Below are 23,079 nucleotides of genomic sequence, written 5' to 3'. Positions count from 1 at the left end.
TAATGCGTAGTGAGAGAGACGAACATTTGTATATCGGATATTATAAGTGTTTCTTCGTTAAAAAGAATTTGGTTTATTATTTTTAAATCACTCGTTGCTAGTAAGAAATAAAAATAAAGCGATTAAATTTCAATACAAATAAATGATTATGAAAAACATCCACAGACCACGATTTAAAATTAAAATTAATATAATAAAATGTATGTATAAAATGTGCAACTTTTCATTTAGACGGTGATTTTTGAGAGTCTTTGTATAGTCCCAAGCGTAACCCCAATTCTTTGGGATGTCTCATTGAAAGTCGCGCCGGAAACGGATTGAATAGTTTTTCAGGGCTTTTCAATGGTCGACTTTTATCTTGATTTGTCGCAGGGCTCGTAGGAGTTCTCAACGAACTGATGCATGTCGATTCTGGATCGGTCAACGAACCTTGGGTTGAGGATAAATCAGAAGAGGTGAGTCTGAATTTGTCAAGCTCCAGTGAAAGATCTTTTTGAGATACACCTGTCAAGCTCCAGTGAAAGATCTTTTTGAGATACACCTGTGAAGTCTTTGATCGACGGATAGGAAGTTACCTAAAAATTAAATAACAATTTACTATTGGAAATGAAAATACTGATTTAAATACTGCTTTTTTCAATATACTGCTTTTTCAAACATAAATGCGGTTTTTTAATAGTATGCGAACGTACACACATATGTACGTATACCTATAGATCAGCGGCTCCCAACCTGTGGTACGCGGTTGATGGTTGGTGGTACGCGGACAGTAATGGCGGACATGCAGGATTTACGATAGTAAAAATAAAAATATTTTTTTATATAATTAATAAACATTAACTAAATTAATCACAGTCGACGTCAATATGTACAGTCGATGATCGAAAATCTGGCAATCGATACGTTTTCTTCTGACCCGGCGTGGATTTTGGACTGCATTTTTAAATTTACCACGTTAGCGATCCAATAAATAAATAACTTGAATTTGACACCTGAGAACATCTCGATAATGATCTTTAATGTTGCAGATAAAATTGAAAGTATGATTAGAAAATTAGATTTTTGTAATCTATGTATCGAAAATGATCAAACTGAAGTATTTGAAACTTTATATAATTTCTTATCTGAAAACAAGATTAGTATGTCTCGGGCAGTGGCGTAGCGAAGGGGGGGGGGGTTCAAGGGGTCTGGACCCCCCCCCCCTTGGCGGAGTGCAGTCGGCGGCAAAATATCCCACTCCTGTCGCAATTGATCGTTTGTACCATTTTTGGATAGTTTTTTATCCCGAATCCATGACAGATTTTTAGGACATAAACATATACTTGAAAATTTCCAATGTTTGGAAAAAGCTTTCAACCATCAAGTGTTTTAAAAAATAAGATAAAGACTTCGGGAGAAATTTACTACCAAGATATATTTTGTGGGCCTTGCACTCTAACTGGAGAGTTGGAAATGTGGTGGCAATATATAAGTACTAGTGAAAATCACTTAAGATCTTTCGATTTTCGATCTTTGCCTTCCGATATTTACGTTTTCTGTCATTTAACACTCTGTCTCGTCACGGAGACCGTTTCATACCTTATGTTAATTGCGTATTTACTTTATTTTTATATGTTGTGATTTTATATTAACTAAATATAAATTATCTTGCCTTTTTTCCTGTCAAAACCCCCCCCCTTGACAAAATCCTGGCTACGCCACTGGTCTCGGGATATACGTGAAAAAATAATTGAACATTTAATAGGGCTGAAATCGTCTGTTACGCAGTGCTTCCCCAAACCTTAAGAAGGAAACAATTAGATTTTAAACCCCTTTGATAATGAACATTTTCGGTCAGCTACGTAATTATCAATCAAAGAAAAGGAGAACTTGATTGAAATTTCAAATTTAAAACTGAATTCAAAATAAAAAAAGGTTATTAAATTTTGGCTAGGTTAGTGAAGAATATGAACAGCATTCTGTTACAGCGCTAAAATTTCTGTCGCTGTTTACTAGCACTGAACTGGTTGAGAAAGGTTTTTCTTCATATATTTTAATAAAATACAAATATAGAAATAAATTGAATGCAGATCCAGACTTATGGGTACATCTCGCATCATTTGAACGAAATTTTAAAAAACTATGTTCCTTGAAACAAGCTCAAGGATCTCATTAAATGTATCTTGAAAGGAGATTTAATTAATGAAAAGAAAATATATTATATATGTATATACTTTGAACGATTTGATTTATTATTTTGTGTTTTTATTAAAACACAAAATAATAAATCAATAATAGAAGTACGACAAAATAGCAAATAAATTTTTCCACAAACTATATATGTAATTACACTTGCAAAAACAAAATTCAAATTTAGGTGGTACAATTTAGCGCTATGTACTACCAAGTGGTACGCGAGTCAAAAAAGTTTGGGAACCGCTGCTATAGATACTGAAGCCGCCATTCCACCGAATACGTTGACGCAGACGTATCGTAACTGACGACCGCGACATAACATACGTCAACGCGACGTATGTGCATTCGTATGGGCAAAAACATATTGACGTCTGCCAAATACGTTGACGTCTGCGTCAACGTATTTGGTGGAATAGCGCCTTGAGCGTACGTACGCTACAGGTACTGAGAGTGGGACTACAGGGACGACTGATTGTACGTGTACGCGTACGTATTCAAGAAACCGCACCAAAGTTTGAAAAATACTGTACATATATGGTTTTTAAAATATTTAAGTGTAATATGTACATACATACATATGTATATCTTTCAAGGAAAATACATACTACGTTCGTATATTATAAAATAAAATGAGTTAAATATTAACAGGTACCATCTGTCGGCCCATTGTACGGGTACCATTATAAAGAGTGTAAATTATTGTTATGAAAGTGAAAATGGTTAAATAAAAAGTGGTACCGTTTATCGGCCCGGCAAAATAGCCCTATTTCCAGACAAGCTAGGTATTTATCACGACATTATATGCGAATGCTCATCTCTAAAACATTTCATCCTGCAAATAAAAAGAGTGCCCCTTTCTGAAATAGCTCGCACGGCAGATTCAATTTTCGCCCTGAAAATCAAACGTCAAATGGGTTGCCAGTAATAAAAATAAGATTTGAAAATAATAAATATCGACCCTAACAACCTAATCGTAAATGAATAGGGCCAATTCTAACTTAACTTAACCTTACCTAACCCTTAAATAAATAAGTTTTGGCTGCTAAGATAGTTCGATTACCCAGTGAAAATGTAACTGGTTATGATTTTACTGAAACATCAAATTTTATTTTGGTTACTGGCAACCCGTTTGACGTTTGATTTGCCGGGCTAACGCCGATTCTGTCGTGCAAGCTATTTTAGAGATGTTAATTTGATATTAAATGTCGTTTTAACATTTTTCGTGTAATTTATTTTACAGCCGTGCCAAAAATATGATCCCAATATTAACTGTTTTTTTTTAATTATGCCTATTCAAATGCTCTTGAAATATATGTATGTATGTACATATACATAATATCTATATATGTGTATGTATGTATGTAGAATATATTTTTATCGAATTGGTTGGATGACAAAAATCATACTTTTATTTTTATTTTCTCGAAATTCTGGAGATTTCATTACTAAAAATAAATAATAAATTTGGTTACTTATTTGAATTGACAATGAATATACGTAATAGCTAGAGACCCATATTATTTACCTTGGGACTGATCGGTGTAGATACTTGATCCAACGACGTCAATTGGCATAAGGTATCGCTGGAGTTGAAGGTTGTAGGCTTTGACGAGGGTTGCTCATCAACGGAAGGATCAAAGGAGAAGCTCATAGAAGACGAAACGATGCAAAGGTCACTGGACTGACTATTTTCAAACTTCAAACTATCGATTCTCACGTTATCCAGCGGCGAACATTCCGTAACTCTCGAAAAAGTATCGCTAACTCGAGACAGAGGCGAATCTGTAAACTTTTGCAGATGCTTCATAGCACCATCTATGTATCCAGAGTTTTCCGTAGATCTGTATGTGAATTTATACGGGGAGGATAAGTTGTATGAATCACTAAGACTATTGTTGTTCTCTATTTTCCAGGAGTCAGTGAAATCTTGATTGGAATAATCGATAGGTACCGTTACAGCGTCACTTACTGCGGTCAAAGTGGAGTTCTTTTCAACGTCAGAAGACGTTGTTGATACCTGGTAGTTCAAGGGATTCAAATGGAGTTCGACTTCATCTAATGAAGATATTATCCTGTCAATTGAGGTCGACACTTTAAAATTGTTCGATGATTTTTCACAATCTGCCTTTTCTTTGATATTGTATCCAAAAACTCCCTTGTTTTCTATATATTTTGACGTGATATCATGACAGTAGGACTTGTGTGGAGATGTTAATTCATTTTTCAAGCTAGATAAACGTTGATTGGCGCTGAATCCTTTATTTTCCCAACCAAACATGTCAGTTTTATTTTCATCAGACGCTTCTGAGATTTTTTCTTTCTTATCTGTTATGATATCAAATTTTTGGCTCGAGTTATTTGGAGATTTTAGATCAGATATAGGAGTCTTTATAGGAGTCTTTATTAGAGAATTATCGTATATGCTTTTACTAGGGATTAAAGGTGATCTTATCGTTAATTTGATATTATTCTTGCCAACTTCACTAGGAATATAGTCCGGCACGTTATCAAAAGCTTTTTTTCTAGGCCAGTTATCATCTAGACTTGCAGATCTAGGCGATGAGAGTGTCCTTTGAGTTTTATAGTGAAATAGACTTAACTCTTTTGGGTTTTTTCCTTTTTGACTGGTATCATCACCGGCATTCTCACTTAATTCCTCTTCAAGGCAGTCACGCACGTTACTTTTATTTACTTGATTTACTAAAATTCTGTGTAAAATTTTAGAATTCTCTTGAATTATTTTAAGAGCTCTTTCACTGTTTCTTCTACCAGACTGCAATCTAATTGCATCGATCTCGTCGTCCAACAAAGAAAATGGACGCTTTGGGTCTCGAGGGAGATCTTCACTTTTGGTTTTTTCCAAAACGTTAAGTCTAGTAAATTCAAACGCAGGCTTAATCGCATCTTCTGAAACTTTAGTAGTTTCTTCAGCACTTGGAGATCGCTTAAAATTCGAAACATTATGTTCAACGATTTTTTTGTCCAAAGCTAGCTGTAAAGTACATTCCAATGTATCTTCAAGAATTTTCTCAAATGGAATAGCTTTTCCGGGTGAAGCATCTGTTATTTTACCAGTAGCTTTATTAGTTTCGATAAAATCATCAGTTTTAAGCAATTCAGTCATTTTTTCTCTCTCATTTGTCATTGATACGATATTTCCTGTATTTTTTGATACTAAGGGAGAATATACTGGTTTTACTCTAGACATTCTCGGTTCATCTTCTTCGTCCGAGCTCACATAAATTCCAAACTTTCTAGCTCCGAAGAATTCCGGACTATGCTCAAAGTATTTATCGATTTTCAAAACGATCGGTTTTTCATCTTCGCTGAAATCACTACCATGTTCGGAGTCTGCTCGAGTCGGACTTTTATAGCACATATAAGACGGAGAATCTTCAAGCCCTCCCCCCGATATGCATTTTAAAATTGGACTGATGGAGCTGATGGAACTGCTTATGGATCGTTCACAACTAGTAGGGTGATAATCGGGGAATACGAAAGGCTTTGCACTGGATGCATCAATGCCGTCTGAATTTTTATTAACATCGGTATTTTGAGATATTTCGGAGATGTCTTGCAAACTCAAGCTGTCAGCATTTTTAAAATCTTCCGTTTTGTCTAATTTTTCGTCTTCTATTGAACTAGGGATAGTTTCGTTAAAAATGGACGTAGGGGATTCTACAACATCGGGGATTTTTTCTTGTTTGACATCAGCTTTCCTGAATTCATCTAAGTAATTTCTTAGTGGTTCACCTCTGCTGGAATCTACAAATTCAACAAATTTAGTTTCAGCCTCTGCAGTTAAAGAATAAGTTTTTTCAATATTTTCATCCTGACACAAAACTTTTTCTTTCACTGGAGGAGTAGTAGAATCGTCCTTTTTCACCACGTCAAGATCGTTTGTTCTATCTAAAAGTTCTTCAAACTCCTGTACGTAATTTCCGAACTCTTCGTCATTATCGTTAGTGTTCGGCACTTCAATTTTTTCCCTATCATTTTTTGAAACTAAAATACTGTTTTTCAGTTTATCACTGTCGGTTTCGCCACTAATGATATCACTATCAGTGGCATATACGACATTGTCACTAACGCTAGCCGGCTCTGAATCGAAATCGCTCATTCTGTTAGGTTCGTCGCACAAACTGGTTGACGTACTCGATTCAGAACATTCGCTGTAAGACGACGATTCACTTTTTCTTCTGCTCCTCATCGAAGTTTGCAAGATTTCATTTATTTCCATTTGTGAAACTACTTTGCCGTCCTCTTCAGGCTCTTCGTAAATTTCTTCACCTTCCAATGACGATTGCTTGATATCTCTCCACTTGATAGATTCCCTTCTATTGAGTCCTTTCTTAGTGTTTTCTTCTTTCCAACTAAGTGTTTCGTTTTTAAGATGAGTTGTTGGAGAAGTTTTTGAAGAATTTTTTGGAGTTTTGATCCTCGAAGGTGGTATAGATCCTTGAGGGGGACCCAAACGTCTACCTCTAGTACTGACTATAGCACTTTTACCCAAAAGTAAATGATTTACTGATATTGGTCCAGGTCCACTAGATACTCCAACTGAAAAATACGGGTAATAAACTTGAAAAAATCTTGATTTGAAAGCACAAGCTTCACATAATAGCAAGGCCTAATTAATACCAGATGGTTGTCTTGCACAAGCTGCTGCTAATATTATATGCGCTTGTCTTTGTCTTTCTCTAAGACGTGCATATTGTTGTTTTAAAGCTGATATATCAAGTGCTAATCTTTCCCTATCCGGATGTCCAAATACACCTGCTGCCACTAATGCACTTCGACCGCGATTTCCAGCCTACATGTGCAACCATAAATATAATATTAATGTTACATTAGTGTATCTTTCATTGATGAAACAATATTTTATGATTACATTTCATTGATTAAGCAATATTATTTAACCTGAAATCCATATGCAGTGGTAATGGCTAATTTATCTCCTTCATCACTGGAATCAGTTTCATCTTCAGAATAAAAGAGGCGAAGTCCTTTTTTGGCAGCTGATTGGACCTGAAATTTTTTTAATAAATAAATTTAGCATTTAATTAGGCAATGAAAAACATTTTATTTGCAACTAATCTCACAGATTGTGCCCAAGGTGTTATATTGTATCTATGCTTATCACGTAGACGGGGTAATTCAGGAACTGGTCCTAGCTGTGCTGCTCTCGTCAATAGTATTTCAGTACTACTAGGAGGAGCTTCCAAAGTTTGCCTTGCTAATTCACCCATTACAGAATAGAATTCATCAGCTGATTCAACTACTAATATACGACTAAAATACAAAATCTCTTTAAATAAAACAAATTATACTAAGATATTGAAGATAATAAGACGGCTCTCACTCTTGCAAAGTGTCCCATATTGCCAGAGCAGTAGTTAAAAGAACTTCATCCCCTTCTAAAAATATCAAATCCCATACTCTGAGTACTGTAGCTCTTGGAAGGCAGTTACAAAACAGTGTTAGGAACCACTGCATTGTGAAAACGTTTGTTAAAGGTGGTTCATATGAACTTCCTATACAAAATTAAGAAATTAAATCATATTTAATAAATAATAAATTAAATATCGAGTGTGGTCAAGAATACCGTCAGCTGCCCCTTTTTGAAGTTTATCTAAATGAGATGAAAGTCTTGGTAAGCGCAATTTGAGCAAATCCCTAAACACAGCCATGTCTACTGATAGTCCTCTAAGATTATTAGCGAAATAGCTCTCCGGAAGTACTGCTTCAATTAGATAGATCATCACCTAAAATTTTAATATGGAGTAGTTTTTTTTTAACAAACCTGAGTGTATGTACATATGTATCGCCATGGGATTTGAATATGCATTATATTATACCTTCAACGAATCGCTTTCGGATCTATCCATAACTTCTAGGATGAGTGCAGCTAGCATGTTGAATCCCTGACAGTATCCAACAGCTTTGTTCCATCTAAAATCTTTCAAAATTTGTATTAACTGATTAAAAAATAACCAATGCAAAAATTGTTAAGGGAATTGACCTCGCATATGCTAAAAGGACTCGCTTCAGGACTGCTTGATTTTCTCTTCCTTCCGCTCCACAAAACAGGGAACATCCCGTTCGATGTAAATCCTAAAATTATTATTAATTTACTAAATTACTGGCTTTCTGAAACGATAAAAAAATTTTAAGCGAACTTTCAAGTTTCAAGCCGGTTATTATCAAATTAAAAAAATTAAATATCTCAAAAGCATTTGTCGTATATATGTACATAGATTTCGCTTCGCAAAACTTTCAGAGGCTTTTCAATCGTAATTAATTTATACGCGAAAAAATTGCTTAACTTGCGTAGGCTTTATATACATATAATACATACATATGTATGTACATAATTTGAAATAAAATTCGATGAATAACATATAAGTAAAAACTTTTAATTTGGTCTTGCTTCGTATTAGCTTTGCATATTTATTATATGTACAGCAGATGAATTTCAATTAGGACGTGTATGCTGTGTAAGCTTATGAAGCAAATTCTATTGTACCGGAATACGATTTCAAACAAGATTGTTAGAAAGTTATTTTTGTTAAAGTATAGTATTGATATTGAATAGATATTGTGTAGGTACTTGAATCTCAATTGATTGTGTTGTACAGAAATCGTGGCCTTAATGTATATATATATATATATATATATATATATATATATATATATATATATATATATATATATATATATATATATATATATATATATATATATATGTATATATATATATATATATATATATATATATATATATATATATATATATATATATATATATATATATATATATATATATATATATATACCTTGTATATGTATATATATATATATATATATATATATATATATATATATATACATATATATATATACATATATATATATATATATATATATATATATATATATATATTTATATATATATATATATATATATATATATATATATATATATATATATATATTTATATATATATATATATATATATATATATATATATATATATATATATATATACACATATATACTCGAATCTTAATAGATATTGTGTAGGTACTTGAATCTCAATTGATTGTGTTGTACAGAAATCGTGGCCTTAAAATTTCGAGAGCTTTCAGGAGTTCCATTTGTTTGGATTGTGCATGTCTTGGGATTTTAAACCAATCTGAAATGGTTACCTTGACTATTTGCACGCCCAGTTCCGTGTCGTCGGGGTTGGTCCACTCACTGAAGCATGTTTTTTCAGCTTTCGTCCAATCCACTCCTTTCACTTTTAGATGTTGCTCGGCCAATGTTAACCACAACTGTAACAAAAATGTATGTATATATATATATATATATATACATATATCTACGTACATAAATAACATAATAAAAGCATGCATAAACATTACAATAAGATATGATATGAATTGGTACCGATTTAAAAATATAAAGCGATCTCTTGTAGTCTACCCATATGCCCTAAATGAAGGAGGTGGGATTTCGTACTTGACCTCAGGCTTCAGGCAGCCTTAGAACTTGATTAAAAAAAAACCACTCTCGAAAGCATTGATTCGCTTCGTTGCGACAGCAAAAGTGAGGAAATACCGATAAAGTCTATATTGGTATAGAACATTTTCGAGTACATGCATAATATTAATTATTGAACTGTTTATTTTTGAAACACAAAAGAAAAATTCATTTCCCCAAAATTTTCTATTAATGGATATCGAATTAATGGAATTTCATATTTATTTGTATGTACATAACCCCAAATGGGAATAATTGATATCAAGCATTTTAATGTACTTTGAGTAGATCTTTAATACATTTTTCAAATATTGACGGCGAAGGCTATTGAAAATTCCCAAATTATCACCAATTTTATTGTTTAAATTTTTCTTAAAATACCTTTTCTTTGAATACAACATTGCAAATAAAAAAATTCGGATGTGACCAACCCATGACTTTATCTATGTATTTGAGGAATTTTAGAAGGTCACTCTACAAAATTTTATAATTAAACATACGTACGTACACGTTCACAAGACAAAAGTTCTACTTTCAGCTGTCGGATTTTGTTCAAAATTTTTTTATTACTTAAAATCACTATCTCATTACATATCAAGAAAATAAAAATAATTTAAAAGGTCAAAATAAAATAATGAAACATTGTTTTAAAAACAATTACTACTTTCGTTCACGAATTCAAGGATTATATAATACTTGAATTATCACGTGAAGAGCACACATTTTTAAAAGGTAGAAAAAAGTGGAAGAAAACTCGAACAAGAGTAAATTACTACTTCATCTTGTATTTATTACTTGGTATTGTAACGTACGCCGCGGATTAAGCGAATAGAATCCCAGAGACTGTGACCGTTCAAAGATTATCTGTAACGGATATCTGTTAACGGATTAACTAAATGCATACCGTGCGACTGGTATAAGTGGGTTTTAAGGATTAGCGACAAGCTAAGTGCATGAAACAATGATTGCACTTCTCATACCGTGGGAATACATATCCGAATACGTGACTATACAGTAGGTAAACAGATTAGACGTCCTGAGAGACCGTGAGACCGGTGTAAGTGGTTTTAGGGATTAGCGACAAGCTAAGTGCATGAAAGCTAAACAATGATTGCACTTCTCATACCGTGGGAATACATATCCGAATACGTGACTATACAGTAGGTAAACAGATTAGACGTCCTGAGAGATCTACCCCTTATAAGGCGGTACGTAGGCGATATCATGTCATTCTGGACGGAGCACTGGCAATACGTGTATCTCCTGAATCATCAATAAATGCTGTGAAACGACTGTTGGCTTTTACTTGGATCCTCCACCCACCCCTACGTAACAGTATTAAACGAAAACTTTCATGAAATTCAAACTAGTTAAATAAATAAGAAACTTCAATTTTCTTTTGTTGGGCAGTGTAATTTTTAGAACGAATGCTAATCCGGTTTTTTATAAATTATTTTATAAATAAATTGAAAAATTTATAATTATGAATGATTTTGAACAAAAAAGAATAAATATGTAACATGTATCGTATCTTTGAATCAAATGATTAAATTATCATAAGTATTCAATCAATCGTTTAAAATTGACAGGGTGTGTGTGAAGAAACTCTCCTAGGCGAATGCTCAGAAGCGTTGTAGTAAAGGCGCCCGTTTAACGACGTCGTTACCGATACCTGGCGCTTGGAGGGGAAACAACTTATTTCAGAAACGACCCGCAACGGTCGTATTTCCACCCTGTTCTTCAGTTAATACAATTCGTACGCGAAAAACTAGACAGACGTGACGTCAACTCAAAATACAGATTTCCTCCAGAAAATTCAAATAATAATTTATGCCGAAAAATTAATTGCATTAATAGCCTCGAAATAAGAACGCCGCGGGTTTGGAAAATGAATAAAAAAGTCAGCCTATTTTTTATGATTAATAAAATTATATGTATAATAGTTATTAAAATTTAAGCACCTTTTTCCTGAACTCTGGTGGTATTCCTGTTGGTAGCCTGGCCACAAGTTTCATGGCTTTCAACCATTCGTTCCAGCCACATGCACCGCCACGGGGAGACACCGAAAACCTCATGTCTTCGTCTCCTATGAAATAAAGAAAATTTATATAAAATAATATTAATGTTGATAGAACTTTTAATAAGATTCATGTCGATAGTTTATACGTGATACGAGATTAATATCAGTATTCTATTTTAGAGTTGCTTGATTGCGATCAATTTCATCCATTTGAAACCTTATAAAATTTATTTATTGAAATTGAACTGAAGGACTCTTTTGTAGTTCTGTGAATAGGCTTTTAATCTGGCGAAAATTGAAGCTTTCTATTCTTCTCTGTACAATAGGTTATTTGTAACAACTTTTTATTTCAGCAACAAAATACATACATAAATATGTATATCTGATATTACGTACATACAAATAATTTTCGTAATCGAATAAAGTCGTAATTATTGGTTATCGCATATACCCATATTTTTAAATCAATTGTCGTTCACAAAATCATCAAAAGTTGAATGTATTCATTTAGAATACATTCAAGATTTCTGCAAAAAAAATACGAAAAAAAATCACTCATTTTGTAATAATTTAGAATATCTATGAATTTATCTTGCGCACAAACTTTCAAACAAGAAAATTTTGATAGCACGAACTTATAATTTGCGAGCGTTGAAAATCCAATTAAAAATAAATATTTGTACAAATTTAATCTTGAAAATTACACATCCCTCGTAACAATAATTAAATTCGATTCAATTTCAACAAAGATTTAACGATGTATGCTGTAGAAATCTACCTGCTTTTGTTACACTGCTTTACTTTCGTGTGCACATGTAGGATACAAGGGGACTAGGTGTCCCCCTGTATTCTGCTGGCGCGCGCATAAGTAAGTAAGACTGTGCGATAAAAACAGAGATATTTCTACCGCACGCCACTGTTACATACTATTGGAGAGTAAGTCGCCCAAATATTGCTCAAAACTGCCTCACGTAAAAAGTCTCATAAAAAAAAGCATTTGCACCGTTTTCTGTACAGCAATTTTCTGTGCGACGAATTTTCGTGCCACAGGAGAACTGCCGAGAAGCGGCGATTATCATGTTAGCGATTCACATTTGAGATGTAACCCGTTTACCGCAAAATACATACATACATATAATAGTTACAAAGCATGTGTATGTATAATGACCAGAGATCGGCGGCCAGGATTCTTTAATGCAAAAAAAATGGTTCATTATTGTCAATTACTATTGTTCTACAAAGCGAGAGAGCAAAAAATATGTTGACAATAGTGAACCATTTTTTGGGCAAAATAAACTTTTCCGCCGATCTCTGATAATGACGTGAAAAATTCAATACAAACAATTTAGTACGGAAATGAAAATAAAATTTGATCCGACTATACATAATTGTATAAATAAGAATTACAACTTTTGATATTTTTCAGTTGAAGTGTAAAACAGCCCTTTATGAAATCAATCTTTTTGGATCAGTTCCAGAACGAGTGGTAATCAAACTTCAGATCGATAACGTTGTATGTACAAAATGCAAAGCTAAAAACGGAATCAATATACATATGTACATACTCGTATGTACTTATGTGCATATGTATATTTTTATTAGATCTTTGGGATGGTCAAATTGGAGTCTTCTCAACAAATTGACAGATAAAAATCGATGAATTCTGAAATGAAGTGGCTAATCTGGATTTTAGGATCACCCAAATCTTTCCGGTAAAATTAGACATCTATACTGCGTACTCATTATGATCGAGAAAATCGAATAAATATAAAGTAGTCAGCATCCCACGATCTGTGGGCAATTGGGTAACCCGCAACACAATTGCTACTCGTCAAGAAATGTATATACATATGTATATATGTACATATGTACTTACAGACCATATCAGATGAGGGGGAAGGGGGGGGGGCAAAACAGGCAGCTACTATGGGCGTCAAAATATAAGGGGCCTCAATTTTAGACTCTGTCAGAAAAAAATACATAACTTGTACGCAGAACATATACATATGTATATGTACATACATATGTATATGTATATACATTCAGATGGCACATACTTTGGAGTATTCTGAAATAATATCTGATTTTGCTGGTGCTAAAATACGAAAAGCTTTCGTTAGTAAAAAGCCTTTATACTTTCATTTTTATAATATATTTAAAAAAAAGGTTTTTCCCCCGCGGTTTTTAATGTATTTTATAAAGCGGGGCACTAAAACTATCGGTTGTATTGAGTCTCGCATTTTCTTGGAGAGGCTCTGCATACAGAAATATAAAAATCGGAAAATTTATTTACGAGGAATGTCAAATTAATTGTTTTCATCAAATGTTTTATCGGAAATTTCGACAGTCAAAATATTAGATAAAATGCGTAGACAATAAATAATGTTATATGTCCCGAATAATATACCTTCTATAATATTTTATCTCATGAAGGTGTACTCATTTCTTTGAAAAAAGTCTCCACAGACAAACTCGACATACATACATACAATATACGTGTACATATATACATACACAGTTTCAATGTATGTATGTATGTACACGTATTTTTTTCCATAGATATAAAATCTGCTCAATAGAATTTTTAAAATCCGCTTTGGTGAGATAAAAACAGTAACGGTAACAAAAATTTAATCCAGAAATGCATTTGCAATGCACATGCTCGCTCGACGGTCGGGTAAACAAACTGGAAAATCGATTTCCACATACGAGCGGAATGCTAATTTTCCTTGGAGTTTTCCACGGTAGGAGAGGGGGAACTCACCGGAGTTGTGCTTGGTGGCTCCGGCCAGGCTTTTGAGGGAGTTGAGCAGGCCGCTCATATGGGCTGGTGTCGTGCATGCGGTGGAATGCTTGGGGGCGCAGCGGGGGCACCCGGGTCGGCTACCGGAGGCGCCTGGCGTGCGCCGCCGCCCCCGAAGTCGCGCCCCCTCTCACCATGTCTTATCGCGCGGTGGAAAGCCCGGTGCCGGATGACAGGGGCGCCAACCGCCGATACACTTCCGGTCCGAGCGGGCTCCGCTCGCGGTCTGCCTTGGCCAAGAAAACAGAATGTGTATTGATTCGGCCGCACTGCGATTGCGTAGCGCGCCGTCTCGTTCGCGTGCCACTCGAACGGGCCGATGCTAGCGCCCCCTGTCATTTTACTTTTTGGGGGACCTCCGGGGTGGCGGGAAAGGAGGGGGGGAGGGGGGGGGACTCGTTGGGTTTAATCAGATACTTTGGCGGTGTTAAAAAAGTCTGAAATATTGACGGTGACTGTATATGTATGGAGTAGGTATCAATAAGGATACGCGTCAACTCGGCGACGTAAAAACAAACTCGAAAACGCCAAAGTGCGCGACGGCAAAGTTATACACGGTAAATCCAGAAACGATCATACCCATAAACCACACACTCAGCGATGGCACATTCAAATACAACAAAGTCAAAGATGGCAACAAAAATGATTTCGAAAAGAATATTATTAATGTTACCCGTTACAAAATATCCCGGTCGTTAACGATCAAAAATTCCCAAAGCTACCAACTATTAAAACTCCTACACTTTCAAATATCCCCAAAAAACCTCATTAACCAACCAATACCATCATTTAAACAACATCAGACCTAACTTCCATGACGTCTATGGCGAAGATGTTGAAGATCCTCCAGGAGATTCGTGCCAAGGCCAGCGGTTGCACCGACTAACTACAGCTGGCACTCATGCTTGTCGAATATCTCGATATCTTCGATTAACGGGAGGCGCCTGAACATTCTAGCTTGGAATGCTCGTGGACTTAAGAATACAATACAATTGGCGATCGGTGAGTACTATGTTGACATAGTTCTAACCTCCGAGACCTTCTTAAAACCTCATATCCGTATTAACCTATCTAACTTTAACTGTTATCGCGAAGACCGAGAACAGCATGGAGGGGGAGTTGCCATTTTTTATAAAATCCTCAATAAAACAATCTCGCGTAATAACACCGCCACTCAAAAAATTAGAACTAACTGCCATCGCCAAACATTCATTATGGAGTTGCGTAAGCCCTGACCAACAAGGCACATCTATTTTTAAATACATTCAACTAACAGATCGTACAATCTTACTTCAACCGGATACATACACACACTATCCCACAAATAGCTCACAACCATCCACACTAGATCTTGTCCTCGTCAAAAACTGCCCAAAAAATATCGACGTCAAATGCCCTTCAAGCCCTGTCGTCTGATCACCTCCTAATAATCTTCTCAATTGACGGGAAAACAGAGGAAATCATCAAGCACAGTTGGGATTACGGGAGAGCTAACTGGCGAGAGTTCAAATCGTACATACATAAATGACCACACTATTCTAACATCAACCACACTCATACACAAAACAGAAATCGACAGCTCCATAATACACCTGACGGAATCAATAACTCAATCCAAACACCTTCACATACATAAGATACAATACATTGAACACAAACTAGAGATAACTGAATTTGTTGGAAATCTAATAAATATTAAAAATAAACTCCGTAAAATTTGACAAATATCAAAAAATCCAGCATTGAAAACATTAATTAATAAGCTCACATATCGGCGAGTTTCAATAAATAACATCATAATCACACAACTTCCATTTAAAGCCCTAGTCTCATTATCTAAAATATTCAATGCATGTTTACTCACCGGGTATTTCCCAGAATACTGGAAAACAGCCTACGTAATTCCCATACCTAAGCCCGACAAAAGCCCAAAAAACCCGGCCAATTACACTGTTCGACAAATGACGACTTTTTTTTGGTTCAGAGACGACATATAACTTTTCTTATAGATCTATGCCTAGTAAACACGAATCTGGTAATAAAGAATTTCTATCCAACAATTTTGAATGAGAAGTGTTACATAAATATATTTTTGATGATTTGATATCATTTGAGCCTTAATATTATTTAAGTTTTTGTAAAACTGGGTTTATTGAAAGATTTTGTTGTATTATAGAAAAAAATGTTTTTTGGCATAAAATCTATTTATTTATTATTTTTTTTTATGTACTTACATTATATCTCCATATATAATACTCATTACAAACACTTAATCTAATACTGTGCAACCATTCCTTTATTTTATATCACCTATCTCATTCTCGAAGGCATCGATTCCACCATTATTTTTAAACAATCGCCTGTAATGTCGTCATACCACACTTTTTCTAATAATTTAATAAGCTGGTATTTACAAATAGGCTTATTGCTATTCAATTTTAACCCTATTATACCCCATAAGTTCTCAATTGGGTTTAGGCCTGGACTATTACCCAGCCACTCCACCGTCTTCCATGTTTTTTAATAAAGTCCAAAAATTCCATGTTTTTTAATAAAGTCTTTCACCTAAATATCATAACATTTAATCTGTATAATATTTTTGCATTTAAAATATTACCTAGGGTATAAAGTATTTAAAAATATATAAAAATACCGATTTAGTGGGATGACACGGTGCAGAATCGTCCTGGAAAATGCTTTGTGTTTTATACGCGCAATGCATTTCAATAGATGGGAACAGGTTCATTGTTAATATATTTTTGTAAACTTCGGCGTTTACCGTTCCATCAATAAAAGCCAACGGGCCTACCCAAAAGTAAAAGAACGACCCCAGACTATCTATCCTGCAGGATACTTTACCGTTGGAAAAAAGCATTCGTCACTTAGACGTTCCCCAGTTCTGCGTCTCATACACCGCATTTAATTGGACCCGAATAAATTTACTTTCATCCGAGAAGATCATATTCTGCCAATCATTTAGTGTCCAATTTTCATATTTTTTGGTCCATTCTAGACGCTGTAGGCGCATTTTTTTGGTGAGAAATGGATTTGTTGTTGGTCTTCTTGCAAAGAAATGGCATTCACGAAGGCGATTTCACGTTGTTTCTACGCTTATTTCAGAACCGCCAGCCGCTATAAACTCCGATCTGATATTCACGGCAGTTTTGAAGCGTTCTGAATACAGGAACACCTCAAAAGTCGATCTTCAGCAATTATCGTCTTTTTCGTTCTTCCTGGACCTTTGTTTTGTTCTGGAGGTGTAGGATTTGATTTAATCTTGATATATTTCAGCACTGATATCTTGTTGCATTCAAACTGACTAGCTATAGATCGGGAGCTGACGTGTTTGAAAGCCAAAGCCGAAATTTTTAGTTTTTTGCGCCGCGGTCAGTTTAGGATAATTTGGAATAATTTTAATAAACATCACGGGGACGGTGAGAATGAGCTGAAAGTCACGGCTAAGCTGACTTAAATAAAAGCAAAGGATCATATTCATGAAATAAAAGGGCGTTGCATAAATCACCAGCCCCCAAAAAAAGTATACCTGCATTTACCGTAATTTGAAAGTGGACACTTTTTCATTGACCGTTACTGTATATGAATGACATAATTAATCCAAAAATCTGTCACATAGCCCTATATGCAGATGATACCGCTTGCTTTATAAGTAGCAAAAAAACAGACATTCGTAAAAATCTTGAATTTGCAATTAAAACAATTACGGAACACTTCACTAAGTGGAAAATTCAAATTAATCAAACCAAAACAGACGCCATATTCTTTAGTGTTATAAAGCATAAGCCTAGTTCAGATCTGAAAATCCCCTCTGGAGAAAGTCTGAAATGGCAGTCAGTAATAAAATATTTAGGAGTACCGTTCGATAAAAGAATGAGATGGGCACACATTGAGGCAGCGAAATGCAAGTCGATGAGAGGTATATCCTCAATATACCCAATATTTAACCGCCATAGTTCTTTATCAACACAAAATAAAATAAAATTATATCGCGCGCTCATACATATTACCATTATTAACTATGCTTCAGCTGTATGGAATAACGCCTCGAATACTAACTTTTCCAAGCTCCAAATAATACAAAATAAATCCCTAAAAATAATGGATAATACACTTATATATACTAACTTGAAAACACTGCATGCCATAAATAATATTCCGTTAGTTACAGACAACAAACTAACCAGTAGATTCTATGACAGAATCACTAATAACCATACTAACACACTTGTGGAGAGTCTTGATGATTACAACAAAATGTCTATACCCTTCAGGTATAAACACAGATTACCTAAACACAATCTGCTTTAGATCATCGACTTTAGAGAGTCTTTAATTAATATTATGTATTAGATGTATTATGAGCATTTATAAGAATTGTAAATAGGTTTTTGAGCTCCTTTACCTATCATGCTGTACATTACATTAGAATAATATAATACTATGATTACCAACAAAATTAAATTAAAATTGTAAAATAGAAAATGATCAGTAACTATTAAAATAGATATAAGATGTATTGTGAACATAATTTAGTAATAATAGAAAGCATTTAAAAAACAAAATCAAAATGTACAAAATACTGAAAATCGTTAATCGAAATTCTGGATCTCGTTTTATCTTAAGGTCTGTTTCAGTTATAACCTTACATTGCGTCCATAAAAATTGAAATATTCTCAAAACAAAAGGGCGAGATGTTAAGCAAGAAAATTTTTTTCTACATTAAAAAAATTACGTTCCATTTATTTTAAACTTCGGACGCTAAGCACTCGTTATGAGATTGGACTTGTGGTTCAAGATCCTTTGGCCTTTTCCCTGACACATTAAGTTGTAAAATTTAGCATAAATATAATCCACGAAATTCCTGCACATACATATGTACACATATTTAAAATAAAGTAATTGTTATCGAGTTCATATTCCCAGAACAAAAATTCAAGTGTGATATAGGTAAATTAACGCAAAAATTCAAAAATAATTAACGCACGTACAACTCGGCATAATTAACCTAAATCATAATAATTACAATGGGCCTCGCTTTTTGTTGCCTCATTGAAATTTATGAAAGTCTTTCGTAATGAAGATGAGAAAAATGGAGTGTGAAAAGGACGATACAAATTAGTGTGTTGAACGTTATGTCTGACACACTGGTAAATCATCGGAAAATTCTCACATATGTATGTATATACATATTCTCATAGTTCAGTCAACCGACGTATCATAAAGCTAATGAAAATTATCAAACGAGCTCAGAAGATATTTCACACTTGCGAAGAGGTTAGTTTGTTAAAATTTAAGTTCGATAAAATGATAACGATAGTATAACGCAAAGCATGGTCAAATTCAAGCGGGGGTGTCATCAGTGCCATGCCCCCCCTCCCCCTTGGAAGAATTTATTTTAATATATCTACATAGCCAGCAGCATACATAACTCGGTCGTTAAGCTTCTGCTTAGCGTCAAGAAGGTGCCGGGTTCAATCCCTGAATGAAAATGAATTTTTCAGAGTATGCTGTTGGTCACACCTGGATTTGTGATTCCAGGTTGATCGTTTCCTATCAGAGTTTGCCAATTTTCTCTGATATCATTTTTGAAACGGTTCCTGGAAAAAAAATTGGCTAAAAATCCTTCTTACCTACTATGTCACCACTATTTGAAGTTTGATTGATAAAATTTATGTACAATTCATAGATGTCTCGTTAATTTGCGAGTTTTTCAGTGTCTCGCGATTCAATGACTTGTAATAAAAATGCTGGATTTTTATTTGTAATTTGTAATTGGCCAGGAAGGCGCATTGGGATTTACCTGTAAGGCCTTCCTGGTATATATGTAAATAAATAAATAAATAAATATGTATGTACCGGTAGCCGTCGAAAGTAGTGAGAAGTTAATTTACAGCTTACATTATGCAGATCAATACAAATCCAAAAAAATATTTACATACATAAAATATTAATATGATAATATTTTAATATGATATAATATTAATATGATAGTATTTTCAACAATTCGAAAAAAATATTAAATTATATGATTATACGAAATAATATAAAATTACTCACCGTCTTTGTAAACGTTCCGTAGGATAGTCGTCAAAATGTTGCATATCCTTTTTCTACGACGCTTTAGCAAATCCCTTTGACACAATCGCTTGCCTAAAAGACCACCCAATTGCAATGTCCTATTTTTCAATTGTCTGATCAACTCCACTAAATCAGAATTGGCTAAAAACACAACGAATTTTATATACATATGTATATGTATGTATATGTATATGTACATACATATGTATATATATATATATATATATATATATATATATATATATATATATATATATATATATATAATATATATATATATATATATATATATATATATATATATATATATATATATATATATATATATTTATATATATATATATATATATATATATATATATATATATATATATATATATATATACAAATGAAAGATAAAATACCCGACTATAGATCCCAATATTCATTTTAAACAAGAAATTGACAGATTTTGAGTCATCTGTAGAACAGTGTAATCAAAGCGAGCTCCACTCCAAGAATATTTTAAAAAGTAAAGAAAACGCTTACATAATGTGTTAAGATCAGACGTTCTCATTCCGCAATAATCTCCGTAATCGTATCCTATGGATGCAGAAGTACATCTTTCGCTGTCTGAAAACCTAAATTTAGTTCTGTTGCAGTCTGGAGTTCTCCTGCCGCAACCGTAAATTTCAGACAGCAATTGTTCAATTAACATTTGTTGTGAAGATGTATTTTTTTTCTGCAACGACAATAGCAGATTATGTAAAATATGAATGTATGTATAGATAAAATAAACCAATGATCAAAATACTAACCTTTAGAACTATATCAGGAATTTTCCTTTTAATTTTCACATTGCCTATTACATTACTGCGTACATTTAAATTTTTACAAGCGATGTGTTTATTTTGACATAGTTTTTCAGTTTTACTGCAGTCAAGAATTATATTCGGAATGTCGTATTCGATTTTTAAGACTTTCAGGTTGATTTCGTTCTTTTTCATATTGGGATATGTGCACACTTGTACTGTAAACGCAATAGCACTAATTTCAAGTGTTCTGGCACGAACCCACTGGTTACTCTATGGTATAATTAAAAAAACACCAGTGCACATTGATAACAACGCACATATCGAATGTTCGAATATATACGGGTATATGGTGATGTCATGTTGTATGTTTGTCCTTATTTCGGTGGTGGACTTCGATTCTACCTTAAACTTGGTCATTGAACTTTTTAGCGTAAGCTTAAATTAGATTTTTTTATACATTTAAAATCATTTAAAGCTATTCGCCGTGCACTGCTGGATGAAGGCCTCTCCAACATTCTTCTATTCGTATTTGTTTTGGGCAACTCTCATCCATCTCATTCCACACTTTTTTACTAGCCTCTTCTATACTTCACTTTGCAATCGATTAAGTATATTTTCCTACAGTCTTCCAATCACTTCGATACTTTGCCTTTTTGTGCGGTTTGATCAACGATGGAAATGTATTCTCCCCTGTTGTCTTTCGTATATCCTTTTACATTCAAGTACTTCTTTCGTCCATCTATCGTTCGTTATTCTAACTGAGTGACCAGCCCATTGCTATTTCAATATCTTTACTCTCACCATTACATCCACGATCCACCACCGTTGTCATACTTTTAACCCACGTATTCCGTTTTCTATCTTTCTTCTTGATGCCAAGCATACAGGGTTCCATACTTATTTTAGTGCATTTCACCTTATGCTGCATTCTGGCGTTCAATACCCAAGTTTCGCATTCACGTCATCACTGGCAAGGAAAATTGATCGAAGATCTTTTTCATCAGTTCCATACATACATACATTGTATGATTGTATATTGGCATTTTAGATTTGAAAACGGCATTCATTCGCCCAAATGCACGGTAAACGGATTATTCTGCAAAAAGCGATATCGCTCAAGTCACTAAAACCTCGATAAACACTCGAGTTCTCATTAGTACAATATTTCGCGTGGGTGGCTTTCGATTGATGGAGTTTTTGGGTGCCAGATGTTTCGTGATCGAGATTTTAGTGACTTGCACGAAATCTATTTTTGGGGAAAAATCACCTAGCCCAAATGCACTCTATTCTAATTTCATACGTTTCTTTATTTCCTCTTCCTTATTACGGGACACGAAAATAATTTGATATATGTATGTACATAAATACATACGTATGTATATATTTCATTTGTATGAGAAACCTTTTAAATACAAAATTTAAATTTAAAAAAATTATAGCCGTTTATTTTATTATCAATGTACATACATACATACATATATCATATATAATGTATGTGTAAATATATATTATATATATATATATATATATATATATATATATATATATATATATATATATATATATAAATATATATATATATATATATATATATATATATATATATATATATATATATATATATATAAATATATATATATATATATAT

At 33.8% G+C, this 23,079-nt stretch overlaps 1 protein-coding gene across 1 annotated transcript; it reads right to left on the bottom strand.

Moving 5' to 3' along the window:
- Nucleotides 1-223: 223 nt before the first annotated feature.
- LOC143910520 (uncharacterized) lies at nt 224-21,725 on the bottom strand. The gene is made up of 15 exons (XM_077429028.1): nt 21,435-21,725; nt 21,166-21,358; nt 20,617-20,778; nt 11,680-11,804; nt 9,385-9,510; nt 8,198-8,289; nt 8,034-8,127; nt 7,781-7,940; nt 7,538-7,709; nt 7,278-7,467; nt 7,096-7,203; nt 6,817-6,988; nt 3,701-6,735; nt 542-575; nt 224-504 (listed from the first exon to the last, which is right to left on the bottom strand). The coding sequence occupies exons 1-15, from the start codon at nt 21,621-21,623 to the stop codon at nt 224-226; spliced, it is 5,133 nt and encodes a 1,710-aa protein (XP_077285154.1). The 5' UTR covers nt 21,624-21,725.
- Nucleotides 21,726-23,079: the final 1,354 nt, after the last annotated feature.

The sequence above is a fragment of the Arctopsyche grandis genome, chromosome 1 (assembly GCF_051622035.1).
Source record: "Arctopsyche grandis isolate Sample6627 chromosome 1, ASM5162203v2, whole genome shotgun sequence".
NCBI classification, from domain to species: Eukaryota; Metazoa; Arthropoda; class Insecta; order Trichoptera; family Hydropsychidae; genus Arctopsyche; species Arctopsyche grandis.
Note: the sequence above shows the minus strand (reverse complement) of the source record. Positions and strands in the feature narration are given on the sequence as shown.

What these genes read in the sequence shown, in the direction of transcription:
- LOC143910520 (XM_077429028.1), bottom strand. Translation starts at nt 21,623, where the DNA reads ATGAAAAAGAACGAAATCAACCTGAAAGTCTTAAAAATCGAATACGAC. An exon ending in TTCCTGATATAGTTCTAAAG is followed by an intron (nt 21,359 to 21,434) that starts GTTAGTATTTTG and finishes TTGTCGTTGCAG; the next exon opens with AAAAAAAATACATCTTCACA. An exon ending in CACCAGAGTTCAGGAAAAAG is followed by an intron (nt 9,511 to 11,679) that starts GTGCTTAAATTT and finishes TTTTTGTTACAG; the next exon opens with TTGTGGTTAACATTGGCCGA.